This window comes from Paramisgurnus dabryanus, chromosome 3 (genome assembly GCF_030506205.2).
Source record: "Paramisgurnus dabryanus chromosome 3, PD_genome_1.1, whole genome shotgun sequence".
Lineage (NCBI taxonomy): Eukaryota > Metazoa > Chordata > Actinopteri > Cypriniformes > Cobitidae > Paramisgurnus > Paramisgurnus dabryanus.
In genome coordinates, this window is record NC_133339.1 from 6,919,138 (window position 1) to 6,933,428 (window position 14,291).

The 14,291-nt window shown below is 35.9% G+C and overlaps 1 protein-coding gene and 3 long non-coding RNA genes across 8 annotated transcripts in view; 2 read left to right on the forward strand and 2 right to left on the reverse strand.

Annotated features, from left to right (window-relative positions):
* LOC135734242 (butyrophilin subfamily 1 member A1-like) overlaps positions 1-14,291 on the reverse strand; it is a 131,340-nt gene that overhangs the window by 2,390 nt on the left and 114,659 nt on the right. For 2 of the 3 annotated variants that reach the window (XM_073813792.1, XM_073813790.1), the window contains exon 8: positions 132-158. The exons of the other annotated variant lie outside the window; for it this stretch is intronic. In XM_073813792.1, the coding sequence (XP_073669893.1) occupies positions 132-158 (27 nt within the window). The remainder of the gene's footprint in view (positions 1-131; positions 159-14,291) is intronic. 3 annotated transcript variants of the gene reach the window in all.
* On the reverse strand, positions 2,812-10,460 carry LOC135734260 (uncharacterized). 3 transcript variants are annotated; one of them, XR_010527219.2, is made up of 6 exons: positions 10,235-10,460; positions 7,048-7,215; positions 6,593-6,938; positions 5,587-5,646; positions 3,964-4,026; positions 2,812-3,095 (listed from the first exon to the last, which is right to left on the reverse strand). It is a non-coding gene; the product is annotated as an uncharacterized lncRNA (long non-coding RNA). The 3 variants fall into 3 exon arrangements; XR_012336308.1 differs by having other exon boundaries at positions 2,813-3,095; positions 6,593-6,731; positions 6,912-7,215; XR_010527218.2 differs by having other exon boundaries at positions 2,813-3,095; positions 6,593-7,215.
* LOC135734262 (uncharacterized) lies at positions 6,856-11,246 on the forward strand. Its single transcript, XR_010527222.2, has 3 exons — positions 6,856-6,990; positions 10,871-10,969; positions 11,138-11,246. It is a non-coding gene; the product is annotated as an uncharacterized lncRNA (long non-coding RNA).
* On the forward strand, positions 11,372-12,695 carry LOC135734264 (uncharacterized). The gene is made up of 3 exons (XR_010527226.2): positions 11,372-11,451; positions 12,031-12,085; positions 12,315-12,695. It is a non-coding gene; the product is annotated as an uncharacterized lncRNA (long non-coding RNA).

The following is a 14,291-nucleotide window of genomic DNA, read 5'->3' on the forward strand; positions in this document are numbered from 1 at the left end:
ACCAATATATAACAACAAATGAACACAGATGAAAAATATAAAGAGGATAACAAACAATAAAAGCACATACAGTCTCATCTAACAGCTGTAGATCTATAACACTTTAATGATGTCATCAAACTTTAACTTACCTGCATATTTTCTTAACAGTGATTTCACTAAAAACAGACAGACAGTAAAGAGTTAAACAGAGATCATAACACAATTATACTTAAGATTGAGAATGAGATTAAAACATTCACAGTAAAATCTATTAAATCTGTTTACTTACATATGATATGACACAAAATGTCATTAAAGATTTGTCTAATAGTGAATCATTAAATAAAGACATTGAAAATAAACTCACAACTTCCTACAGTCCCCTTCTCTATCACTGAAAGTCTCTCACGTTCTAGAGAGTTCATGAGGTAAAGAAAAAACAGATAACAAGTAAAATAACACAACACATTAAAAACATAAAATATGTTGTCATGTTTTAATGAATGATTTTATGTTTGTTATGTTGTTTATCAGAATTTGATCTGATCATCTAAACTTAAATCACACAACAGACACACAGATGTTTGTGTAAACATTTACAGTGCAGGTGGATAAAGTTTGTGAACTCTTGATCATAATAACTGAGTTTCTCTCTTTTATCAGCAGTAACATCCACTGAGTGTTTCATGTATTGAGTGATTATTTCAGCTTCACATCAACACAAGAGTCAATAATATTTCTGCACTGATCCTCTTTACATATTAAACTCTTTATGTTCATCAATATTACTGAGATGTCATTTTATTTGAGATGATGTTAAAGTATCTCAGTCAGGTTGAGATCAGGACTCATAGGTCACTACAGAAACTGTTTTATCTTCTTCTGTTTATCTTGAAGTACAGATGACCGCACAACTCCTGATAAATGTTTACTGTAAATGACAACACACAGTCCAGGACCTAAGACAGCAAACAGCTTTAAATCATGATGTTTGTGTTATTGTGAACTGTGAACATCAAGACTGTTAGAAATACTCTTTATAACTTTATATAATTCATACAATTACAATACAGCTTGAAGTTCACACTGGGCAGTGATTCTTGTCTTCAGTCTTGTGTCATTGATTAAACTTCATGTTAAGTGTAATTCACACACATTTATTACTCTACACCAGTGGCGAAGCTACGGGTGGGCCTGGCCGGGCCTGGGCCCGCCCACTTTGAGTTGTGGCCCACCCAATCAGAAGGCCATTTTCCAGAGAAATGTGTAAATAATTTAACAAAAATAAATACTAGTACTACCCCAGATAGCACACGTACGTCGCGGAGACGTCTGCTAAATATCGCTTCATCTTCTGTAGATCGGCTGCGAACATTGAAAAGTAAGACGTCTGCAATATCTCTGCAAGACGTCTTGGCGATGTCTTGAAACATTCGAAATTTTTACGAGCTGCATGCATCTTCTGGAGATCTTGAATCCGAGCAAACGCAGACGAATCAGCTGACCTCATGCTCAACTCATTTCATTGTTTACACTTATTTCTTGTTTAATTGTATTAAACACAAACAAAAGATAAAAAAACCCAGCTGCATATAATTTGCCAGTTTTTTAAGAGTTTGGATTTATGTAGCATTCATAAAATATTATTTTTATATACCCTACCTCGTATCACGTGTAATATAGAAACATGAAATCATACCCGTATGTATACTGTATGCGTTTAGTCCAGTTTCACTTGCATATTTGGCAGTAAGGACGATGGGACTCCTGCATTTAAATTGCGTTTATGCTTTAAGTGCAGAATAAAACACTTAAAGGTTCTCAAAGAAAGTACCTTGTACAAGGAAATAATCTTACTGGCAACATTTTAACAAATATACTGTAACCAATAATGAACAGCAGTCTCTGCACCGTTCTCTAACAGATGTCTGTATAGATGAAGAAACCTTATACAATGTCGAAACACATTATACATGTATTAATTTGACCAGGTATTATCCAGCATCACAGCATGAATTGTTCTGACAAGTTTGTTTACCAAATTTAATTTATGAAACATATGTTCTGAATGTTCATTACATCCAGAGCCTACTGCAAAGCTATGACATTTACTACCTGTTCATTTAATCACTGCACAAGACCCAGAGCTGATCATGACACTTTACATTTTAGACTTTGCATGTTCTACATAAAGAAAGAATTCTTTAAAAATGAATGAATTTATAATAAACCTAAAAATTAAAGCATTAAAAACACTGTGATGTAGTAAGTGCTGAAAGTACCATGTGACACTGTGAATATAATCACAATTTAAATAATGGAGACTATTACACAAGGCTTAGATGCGACTTTAATTACAATACATTCAGTGCACCAGGGGATTTTAAACTGTGGGTCAGGAGGACCCACTTGTCGTTCACACAGTAGGTTAAGGTGTGTTGCACACCTTAATGATGCAACAACAGTTTGGGCAAATTAATAATTAACAATGACAATGGTTTTGAAAGAATATACCATAAAATATTTGGTATTGCAAATAAACTTGTATTTACTTTACATCAGTGGTTCTTAATGTTATTCCTCGAGGCCCACTGCCCTGCACATTTTGTATGTCTCTCTTATTTAACACACCTGATTCAAATCATCAGCTCATTAGAAGAGATCTCAATGAACTGAACTGAGTCTGTCAGATAAAAGAGACATACAAAATGTGCAGAGCAATGGGCCTCGAGGAATAACGTTAAGAACCACTTCTTTACATTATGAAATATTATGAAAATAAAATGACTCCACTGAAAGAGAACAAATGTGTTTTACCCCATTAAAAAATGTATATTTAAAAATATTTTAGTGGGTGTAGAATAGATTACACTTGTTTAATAGGTTTTGATATGAAAAGTTTGGAAACCCCAGCTTTACACAATACTAGTCTCAATTAAAGTTAACATTAAGTTGTAATATAACTGAAATAAATAGCATTTGCAATTGACAGACATTAAATTAAACTGATGGCAGATGAGGTGTGGGGATGATGCTGGGCCAGAGTTGAATCTGTGCATCTTAGTAGATCAGGGTGGTTCATCCTTAAGTGCTGCATTAAAAAGAGAAAGGATCTAAAAAGAAAAAAAAAATTATCTCAAATCAACATTGGACTATCAACCCCAAATTAATAATACTGCTATTACATGCAAACAAACCTGTCAACCTTCAATATGTAAGGAATAATTGACGACGGGCCATTGAATTATAAGAAAATAATGCACACCCAAGGTGCAATGCGGCACGACGCGAAGCAGAGTGCCGTTACACCGCGGGTGTGCTTTATTTTCAAATAATTCAAAGGGCCGGAGTCAATTATTCCTCTTATACCACGGTTACCACAAACATTGCTCTGGTGCCTATATTTAAGACATTCGACAAGTTAGGTGTGCGGTTATCAGAAATGACTTCCAAAAGCACAGTTATCTAACACAGTCTACTGCAAGTGTTTTTTAACATTAAATATAGAATTCTTTTTTTTTTTCTTTTTTTTGAGAGATAGAAAGGACAAAGTCTCTGCTTCCGTGTGACCAATCAATGGTTGTGTTAAAAACATGGGAGGATAATCAGGTCGTGACAATTATGTGAAATATTGTGCAGTGTTACAGACAACTCGGATTTCTGATGTTATGTCATTAAATATCCTACCACCGACCTCAATGCATTCCAGTCAATCACATATCACATTTGCGTGTTTACCACATAATGAGACGCCAGGAGAAGTTTGTGCTCTTGTGCCAATTATGGCAGAAAACGGTTACTGGATAATTTAACATTCATGTTCATAAATATTATGTGCTGTAAAAATAGTTTAAAGTTTGTTTGCGGTTCATGTAAGGCTGTGAAAGGCTAGCCACCACCTTGTCTGCAATGTCAAATGATGCATCTCGTTGAGGTTGGTGCTGATCGATCTGTCCCAAGTTGAGATGTCGGATACTCAACTTTGTTTGCTGTTCCAGTTGTCTCGAACACAGCATTAGTTCACAGACTCCAGTTCAGTTCTATCTGTAACAACAGAACACAATGAGAACATCATCACATCAGACAAAGTATTTCATTTATATAAATTGCACCCAAAGAAAAACCAAAATATTAAAAACATGAAAGATCAAAATCTTCATTTAAACCCAAAGGGGACTAGCCTAGTAATACCATTCTCTGCTACTTTGCTTGAGCGGAAGTACAAAGTCTGACGTAGTCAGGCTAAAAGGGGACATGGTCTTTAAATAAAACACCCAAAATGACTCTCTTTGTAAGAGTTTTCAATATCTCCACCACAGTAAGAATTAATTCTTTTCTCAATACTTAAACATTAAAGGTCACGTTTTTCCTGATCCCCTATTTCAAACTTTAGTTAGTGTGTAATGTTGCTGTATGTAATAGCATAAATAATACCTGTAAATGATAAAGCTTAAAGTTCACTGCCCTTTCATTCCCCTTTCAATACAGCGAACGGCCGGTTTGGACTACAGCCCTCTACTTCCCGGTTGAATGATGTCAAAGCAAGTGTGTTTGACTAAACTCCACCCTGGCTAAGCTAAGCTGCTGTCAAATCACAACACACTAATAACAAACTACACAATCAGAACTCATTACGTATTTCTGAAGGAGGGACTTCATAGGACAAAGAAGACATCAGCCGTTTTTAGGACAGTGAAAGCACTATATAGATAAGTAGATTGTGTGAAAAATACCGCATGTGAAACATGAACACATGTTTGTGCACTGTAAACACAATCAAAGTTTCAAAAACACAGGAAAAACGGGACCTTTAAAGTTGTTCAGTATTATGTTTGTAATCAATAAAATGACAGGCAATTTATTTAAAGATCATATCCCCTTTGGGTTAAAATGCAGATTTTAATCTTTCATGCCATGAAGGCAATAACGCCCAAACATCTGCCCTTGTATTGTTTGATTAGAAAAACAGGTCTAAGCACCTAAAGCTGGGAGAGCATGGTGAGGGTGTTGATTGAACTAGATCTATTGACCCCTCATTGATCTCATAGACTATGTTTACACTGTCAGTTTAAATCTGATTTTTGTGTATATCCAATCTGAATGACTGACTGTACACACTGTGTATGACAACTCTTCGTGTTTGATTTGTGTGACCTGATGTGCATTATCTTTTATCCAAAATAGCTGCATTGGTTTATAGCAGGAGTGGGGAACCCTGGGTCCTGGAGGGCCACTGTCCTGCAGAGTTTAGTTCCAACCCTAATCAAACACACCTGAATTTAATTTCCAAGTAATCCTGAAGACTTTAATTTGATTTTTCAGGTGTGTGTAATTAGGTTGGAACTAAACTATGCAGGACAATGGCCCTCCAGGACCAGGGTTCCCCACCCCTGGTTTATAGCAATGACGTTGCGTTGATGTGTTTGAAATAAATGTGCTTGAGTTCATGCAGCAACAACCAGTTTTCATAAATGAAAAATAAAATATTGTCTTTTTATCCAATTCATCCGAGAAATCATTTGGTAATTAAAATAATGTACCCTAAAAAACCTTTCATTTGTAAAACCGCATTCATTACTTTACTAAATGTGGGAAGAGACTCACAGGTGGAGGTAGAAGTTTGGTCTGCACTTTCCATAGCTGGTGCACAGGGATTGTGGTAGGCTAGTGACACAATTGAAGAAGACTGGTTCAAAATCTGCTTTACAACCAGAGGTTGAATTAAACTTTCTTATTGCCATTTTGACAGATAAGGCTGTAACAAATCTGTCATAATCAATTAGGACTAAAATATCAACAAAATACTTAGAAAATGAACAAAAACAACTATCTGAATCTGTTCGAACTCTAACCTTGAGGTCCGGATAGACAAGTGAGTGTTTATCTGTGTAAAAGTTAAAACATCATTGAAGACTGATGCTGTTGTCATTAAGGCTGATTTAGTCAGACCTACCCCAATGCCTCTACACAGTAGGCTATCCGGCACTTTTCATTTACACGTTTGCGTCGTTGTTCGCGTCGATGTGGATTTACACATGCAGAACGCTAGTAGCCAATGTCCATAGGCATTTACCAATGTAAAATACAATATCAAGGCAAAAGCTGAAAAAGCAGCAGAAAAAACCCTTGTTGGGGGCCAATCACACCAAATGCGTTTTAAAGACGTGGAAACACAAGGTGCACCTTGATTTGGTCACTTTATAAAAAGCAGTGCAGCGCAGCTTTTTATATTGCTAGGCAATCACAGAGGCAGCTGTCCTGTCAATCAAATATTGAAGCGTGAGCGCTCTTTTGCTGTTAACTGTCATATAAGCAGAAACTTTAAAAAGAGGACGCTTGCACTGACTGAGAGGTGCATAAACACACAGGAGACAGTAAGTGACTGAAGTACGATTGTTTCAAATAACTGTAAACATCGGTCCCTACAACGGAAGGCCCGCCTCTCCCCATATTCAATTGGACAATGGAAAGACACAAATGACGTTGGGTGCTTTTCCGCTCTTAGCGCTCCTTCAAAAATTCATGTTGCAGTAGAGGGCAAAAATGCAAGGTGTTCAGTGCGCATAAACAGCGCACATAACGCTCAATGCTGCAGTTAAAAAAGATTTACCTCAAAGTAAAGACAACTGGATCTGAAGCGTAATGATGGTCTTCAGAAGGCCTCTCATGGTGGCCTTGATTCAGAGGTTTGAGAAGACTACCAAGCACCAGAGCCAGCTAACAGGTGGACCAAACATCAAGCCAGAATTCTGCATGAGTCAGGTAAGCAGAATAAAAGACACTATAAATAAACAATAATAAAAGATGGTCATTAATGACTTAATGCTTTCATATTCATGTTAATGCTTTGAAAATTATCTTATTTCTTTCAGAATCTTTTGATAATATTGCCCAATGCAACAAATGGAAAAAGCATGCTTTATGACAACCTCAGCAGCAGAACCCATGACTTTCTCCTGGGTAGACGAGACAAAAAAGTTTGGTATCAACACCCATCTAACAATTAAGGTAAAATATAAAGTTTTATGATCCCTGCATTCAGGTTAGAGTATGGGGTAAGTTGACCGTTCTATGGGTGTTCCTCAAATGCAAGGTTGCATGTGGAGGCTGCGTCCATCTTAGTCCTGGCCTTCTGAGATTTCGATGTTAGAAAAAAGCCAAAATGAGATGGTTTAGTTTGATGTCCAAGGCAACGTAATAATGGTTTCCGCCCCAGTGATCATGGCATGAAAACTTTAAAGAGAGAAGTTGAAAATTAGCAATGCATCACCAAAAAAATCCAATAATGTAGTACAGTGAATAAAAGTCATGTATCAACTGTCTTTACAACATGGACAGTTAAACATTTTGTAATTAAATTAAAACAACAAAATAGAAAACAAGCAGATCGAGATGTCCTTCGACGATGCTTGATGACGTGGCAGCCGAGACATGCAGCCTTCTAGGACGGAGCCTTATTTAAAAAAAAAAAAAAAAAAAAAAGGACGGAGCCTTATTTATTTTTATTTTACATATGTATAATGTCCCCCTTTGTATTTCTTATTATTTAAAAAAAAAATTAAAAATAATTTTAAAAGGACGCAGCTGTGCGTTTGAGAAACGACCGGAAACGACTTATATGTCGCGAGGCCATCACGTGACCACAATATTTACCAGAAGACCGTTATTTGCTCGAGTACCCTCAACTTTTTTGTCGCAAATAACATTATTAATAACCTGTAAATAATACATTTTGTACACATTACGTTCCTCTTCACTTTGTAATAGTATGTTTTTTGGTTTAATAGTCGGCTTGAAGTTAGTTTTTCTGTCAGTTTGATCGTCAAAATCATGGTAAGTATAGGTTGTCATTCCTGGGTTTTAATTGTTAGAAATACGAATTAAAGAACAGATATAACTAATATAACTGAAACAATTAATAAATACAATTATCAAACCACTCCAATAGAACAACGTTAACGGTTTTGAGTGGTTTCTAGGAAAAGGTCTGACTGACAGTAACGTTATCCGTATAAGGCAACATTATCTGTCTGCACAAGCGGAGGCTGCAGTTTCAGGACCGCAGTTTCAGGACCGCAGTTTTAGGACCCTTAACAGCGCCATCTAGCGAAACTGTAGCCTCTGGTGGTGCAGGCAGATGCTACTCGAAAAAAGTGCCACAAATGCATATTTTCACCCAATTTAAACTACTTTTAAAGTTTTAGATGTTTTTAAAGGTTTATTACACCCAAATACTGCTTTCTTTATTTAAATTAAATCTGATTTTTAGGAATGTTAAGTAATTATTGGCTCTACGTTGCATTATTTAATAACTCATCAAGTAAAATAAACAAGAAATCGTGTACTTTAGCCTTTTTAGTCAATCACATATTCAAGAACAGAGGGAATACACAAAGATGACTCTGGGGTAGATTTAAAATTTTTGTATTTATAAAATTATATATTGCAACAGTTGAATTTTAACACACACAAAAAAATAGTGTAACACTTTACAATAAGGTTCATTAGTTAACATTAGTTAATGTATTAACTAACATGAACAAACCATAAGCAAAACATTTGTTACAGTATTTATTAACCTTAATCTTTAATTAAGCTAAATAAAGCGTTTAATTGTTTTTTCATGTTAGTTCACAATTCATTAACCAACTATCAAGTATTACTAATTGTTGAAATTAACATTAACAAATATTAATAAATGCTGTATAAGTGCAGTTTATTATTAGTCCATGCAATTAATGTAGTTAACTAATGTTAACTAATTAACCTTATTGTAAAGTGTTACCCAAATTTGTTAATGATGTGAACAACATAAGAACTGCATGGACTTGGTCTTCACTGACTCCTAAGTGAGAGAAAGATAAAGAAATGAATGAAACCAGGAACATTTAGTTGAACATGTTCAACAACTCTTTAATTTTTGATTTCAAACTTTATATCAATCTTCATACCAAGTAATGTTCATATTAGTATTGCATAGTGTTCATTACAGGATCAAAGGTTCTTGAAACATTCATGTCAATAAAGCACATCTGAGCAGATAAAAAATAATAATAGAGAGAGATAGATAAATATAAATATTAAATATTTAAAGCACACATTGTGATGTATGCAGCAGCAACTGGATGCTCTCCCCTCTTTTTTTCAATTCTTTGTCTATGATTCGATTAAATTCCTCCACTTCACTGAAATAGTACATAAAGAACATAATCACTGATTAACAAAAATGCTGTTAAAAAGTGGTACACAGTACAGTACAGTACAGTACAGTACACAGTACATGACACAATCTAACACATGGTATTTTAACAGTCAATTATTATGATGGCCTACTGTTATGTCTGACTATAAAAACGTCACATGTCTCAATCAACATTAAAACCACATCTAAATGAAGAGACATATTCATAACATGTATTGTGTGGTAACGTCAAAAAGGCTGACTGTGATCATGTGACAGTTAAAACATATTTATATTATTTTAACTAAAAAAAAAAAACGAGTAACTAACTAACAAGTTTTTACAACCAGCGTAATACAGGTTTCTTGTACGGTCACTAAGTCAACACAAGCTTTTATGCAACAGTTTAATTAAACGAATGTGCTAACAAGTTATTTACAGCATTATTCTATAAAACGCACGTTGAATGACCTCTGTGTATGAAATGTGCTACACAAATAAACGTGCCTTGCCATATTACGTATGATGGATATGCAAGACTATTTAGCAAATCACAATCACTATGTTAATCGGCTATGTTAACTTTCCAATGAAATGCATCACGATTGTATTTAATGTTCAAATAAAAATTGATTCAAACTTGATACTCACACTCTGCTTGTCATCCATCTTTGTTGGTCCTCTAGTTCGCTAGGTGGCGTTGTCACTAAAAACATAGGGTCCTATAACTGCGGTCCTATGACTGCGGTCCCGAAACTGCAGCCTCCGCTTGTGCAGGCAGATGCTACTCGTATAAGGGCCATTTTAACGTAACGTTAAAGGGCGGGAAAGGTTTGAGACATTTAATAACTCTATTAAAATGGCTGGTTTATCCCCACCAGTGCGTAACATGTGAAGTTAACGTTACAACGTGGCTTCGGGACTTTGCAGCGGCCTGAATAGCAGTGCATTGATAAACGTTAATAAGCTTTTAATCGCGTATAGAACATTAATATACGACGATCATTCTGTAGATCGACTAACTTATATGCCTGCATAACAACATATATTCTGTTAAAATGGTTAACTTACATTGACACTGAAACTCTGCCGTCAGCACTGTTGCTTCACCCGTTGGAACATCCTACTAGTTTAGGGGGTTAAAAATCGAGTTGGAAAAGAACAAAAAATCGTTCTGCGATCGTTCGACACGACACCCAGAAGCTGCAAAAACCGATTGAGGTTACACTCTACTGAATTATCGAAACGTTGAGTGCAGGCAGCCCACACATCTTTCAGATGTGTTCGACTTCATGCTGATCTACACGCAAACCGACCGTGACATCATGTCCCGCGAGATCAAACCTTTTCCGGGGCTTTCCCAAACTCTCGCGGTACTTTGATGTCATAACACGTGCTGTCTGCGCATCTCGGTGTTAAGTCGAACACACCTGAATGTATTTGTTGGCTGCACTCCCTTGCGCTCAGTAATGTAGGTGTAACGAATTAAATGTATTAAATTGATATTATATAAATAAATATGGTAATAAAAATCTTTATAAAATGATTAGCTGTCATTAATAAATTAATCTTTGATTTGAAACATCACTATACGTGAATTAACCCTCAAGTTATGAAATGCCTAAACATCAAAATGGTGAAAATACAACAATGTATATTTGACCAATTCAGCATTTATTAACTTTTGTCTTTTTAAATTGACTTCAGAAAGTTATCTGCAGCCACACATCCACTGTATACCAAGTTATGATGAACAATTATGAAAATGCAAAAGGATTGATAGATCAGTAAACAAGCAACAAAAAGGTAATATCTTAATAAATTTCTGCTTTTGTTACTTATTCATGTATTTGAATTACATATTTCAAAATCAAACGTTAATAATTATAGGGTTTCAACTTGTTGCAGCTTTACAAAAAATGTAGAATTTGTAGGAGCGCATGGACATTTGAGTAACAAAGTCATATTATGCAGATGGGTGCTCATGGTGGCCTCCAAATAAATACATGGACAGGCTGCTAAAGAGGGTCAGGATGATGGAGATGCAAGAGCCAAAGACAGCACAGATCAAACACCAGGCCAGAATACTGCATGAGTCAGGTAAGCAGAATCAGTTAAACTGTATAAAATCATTAATTAATAGACAGTACAATTAATAACACATTATTTTTCATAGCTGTAAAAAAAAACAAAAAAATGAAACAGTGCCTGCATTTAAGTTTCCAGCCTTTTTCACAAAGTTGCCGACAACTGGAAGAATGTCCCAAATTGCTGCAAAAAGAAATTCAGTAAGTCCTTATAAAAGAGACAGTTTAAAAAGTAAAACGGCTTCATTTAACTTCAAAATACCCCTAAATCCTTAAAGGAACACCCCCACATTTTGGGAATTTAGCTTATTCAACGTATCCCCCAGAGTTAGATAAGTCCATACATACCTTTCTCATCCCTGTGCGTGCTGTAACTCTGTCTGATGCAGCCCCCGCTAGCTTAGCTTAGCACAAAGACTGGAAGTGAATGGCTCCAGCTAGCATACTGCTTCCAATAAGTGACAAAGTAACGTGGACATTTTCCAATTTATGTGTTGTGATTTGTATAAATTCACTACCAGTCTTTTGTTCTGAGCTTAGCTAGCAGGGGCTGCGTCAGACAGAGTTACAGCACACACGGAGATGAGAATGGTATGTATGGACTTATCTAACTCTGTTTGTTTATTTGTAAATGTAAAAAATGCAGCTAACCATTCCCAGCTCCAGTGGGCAGGTTAAAGAGTATTTCTTAATATGAGACAGAAAACAGAAACACATTTTTAATGGCATTTAAAGACAACATACCACTTCATACAACTAAATTTTCTGTTTAATCCATAGATTGAGTAATTTTCACTCTAGAGACCCTGGGGTGACCACCAAGGACGAATGCAAAGTAAGTGGCCTACAAAACAAAAACATTAATCTTTTACAACTGTTTCGAGATAAGTACTCTGCATATCTACAGCAATATGCAGATTCTTGAGTTAGAATTTCTCTCAGACAATATAGACCATATTTGTAGTTTAACAATTTCTATCATGTTAAAGTTCTCACATAAAAATTGCTAGTCTAAGAATGCTACAAGAAACCTGTTGTGCAACTTACCTGCTTCCCATTTACAGCTCCAGTGAGTGTCTCTAAGGTAGATCCTAATGCAGATGGATGGAATGTTGATCCGCCTAACATGCAAGGTAAAAGAGCATTTGATAGCATAGTGGATAAACAAAGCTTTTTTCATTTTCAGAGCATTTTCAAAAACAACATAACACTTGCTATTACATTGTTATATATTACATGACCATGTCTAACTCTGATCCATACAAAACAGATTTTCTGTACCGAGAACTTTGGATGACCACGTTTTCAAAAATCTGACCTCAATTTTAGTAACCATTTAGATATTTTAGATGTAGTCCGAGAGCTTGCTGACCCTCCATTAAAAATGTATGTACGGTATACTGTTCATGTCCAGAAAGGTAATAAAAACATCATCAAAATAGTTCTTGTGACATCAGTGGGTCAGTTAGAATTTGTTGAAGCGGCAAAAATACATTTAGGTCCAAAAATTACGACTTTATTCGGCATTGTCTTCTCTTCCGGGTCTGTCGTGAACCGTGTGCATGACACTGCTTCCGTACGATGCTGCTGGCTTGTTATTTGGTGCACCCAAGCTTTTTTTTTCCGTTTACAGTCTGAGAGAGACGCTGTAAACAAAACAATCTTCGCAAACATGTCTGAGGATAACACGTCAGCAGCGACGTACGTCAGCAGCGCCACTGTGCACGCGCATTCGCAACAGGCCCGGAAGAGAAGACAATGCTGAATAAATCGTTATTTTTGGACCAAAATGTATTTATGATGCTTCAACTAATTCTAACTGACCCACTGATGTCACATGGACTACTTTGATGATGTTTTAATTAACTTTCTGGAAATGAGACAGTATACAGCACATACATTTTTGGAGGGTCAGAAAAAACTAAATCTAAAACATCTTAAACTGTGTTCCGAAGATGAATGGAGGTCTTACAAGTTTGGAACAACCTGAGGGTGTCTCATTAATTACATTATTTTAATTTTTGGGTGAACTATCCCTTTAAATGGAAAACACCACCGCTTTCCAAAATGTTACTATGTTTTTACCTTAGACGAATTAATACATCCCTATCTTTATTCAATGTGTGCACTTAATCTTTGTACAGTGCATTGTGAATGTGTAAGCATTTAGCCTAGCCCCATTCATTCCTTAGGATCCAAACAGGGATGAATTTAGAAGCCACCCAACCCTTTCATGTTTTCCTTATTTAAAGACTGTTACATGAGTAGTTACACGAGTAAGTATGGTGGCACAAAATAAAACGTGGCGATTTTTTAAGCGGATAAAAATGAGAACTATATTGTATGGCAAAAGAGCACTAAGTTTGCATTTAATATCATCACTCCTGATTACTCCACCTCTCGCTCAAACTCAAAAGAGGGGGAGTAGTCAGGAGTGATGATGTTACTGCGCGCCGAGGAATGAATGCGGCTAGGCTAAATGCTAACACATTCACGACGTGCTGTACAAATATTAAGTGCATGCATTGATGAAAGATAAGGATGTATTAATTGATCTAAGTTGAGGTAAGAACATAGTAAAATATTGAAAAACTGTGGTGTTTTTCTTTAAAAGCAGCACCCCTATTTATTTTGGGTGCTAAAAATATTTGCCACAGACAGTTAAGGCCTTATGCTGCATTTATTAGAAGGCGTTCCCAATTCTGGTTGTCCTAGTAAAAACTATAAACAAATGAGTAACAATCCTCTCAGTAAATGACAAAAGACGGATGACATGAACTTCACTGCTTCACTCTCATTGGTAGTTGCTCCCAAAAGTCCTTCATCAAGTTGAACTTTACTCAAAGTTAAAAAATAAAAAATATTTATTTATAAAAAGTTCTCATGAAAAAGCATCATCATTAACTCGCATGAAGTGTTACCTTACCAACATGTTCAAGACAACATAACACTTGTTTATACTGCATTTTCTGTTTAATCCATAGAGCACTCAATTTGAGTCCTGAGACCCTGGTGTGACCACCGTGAACAAATACAGAGTA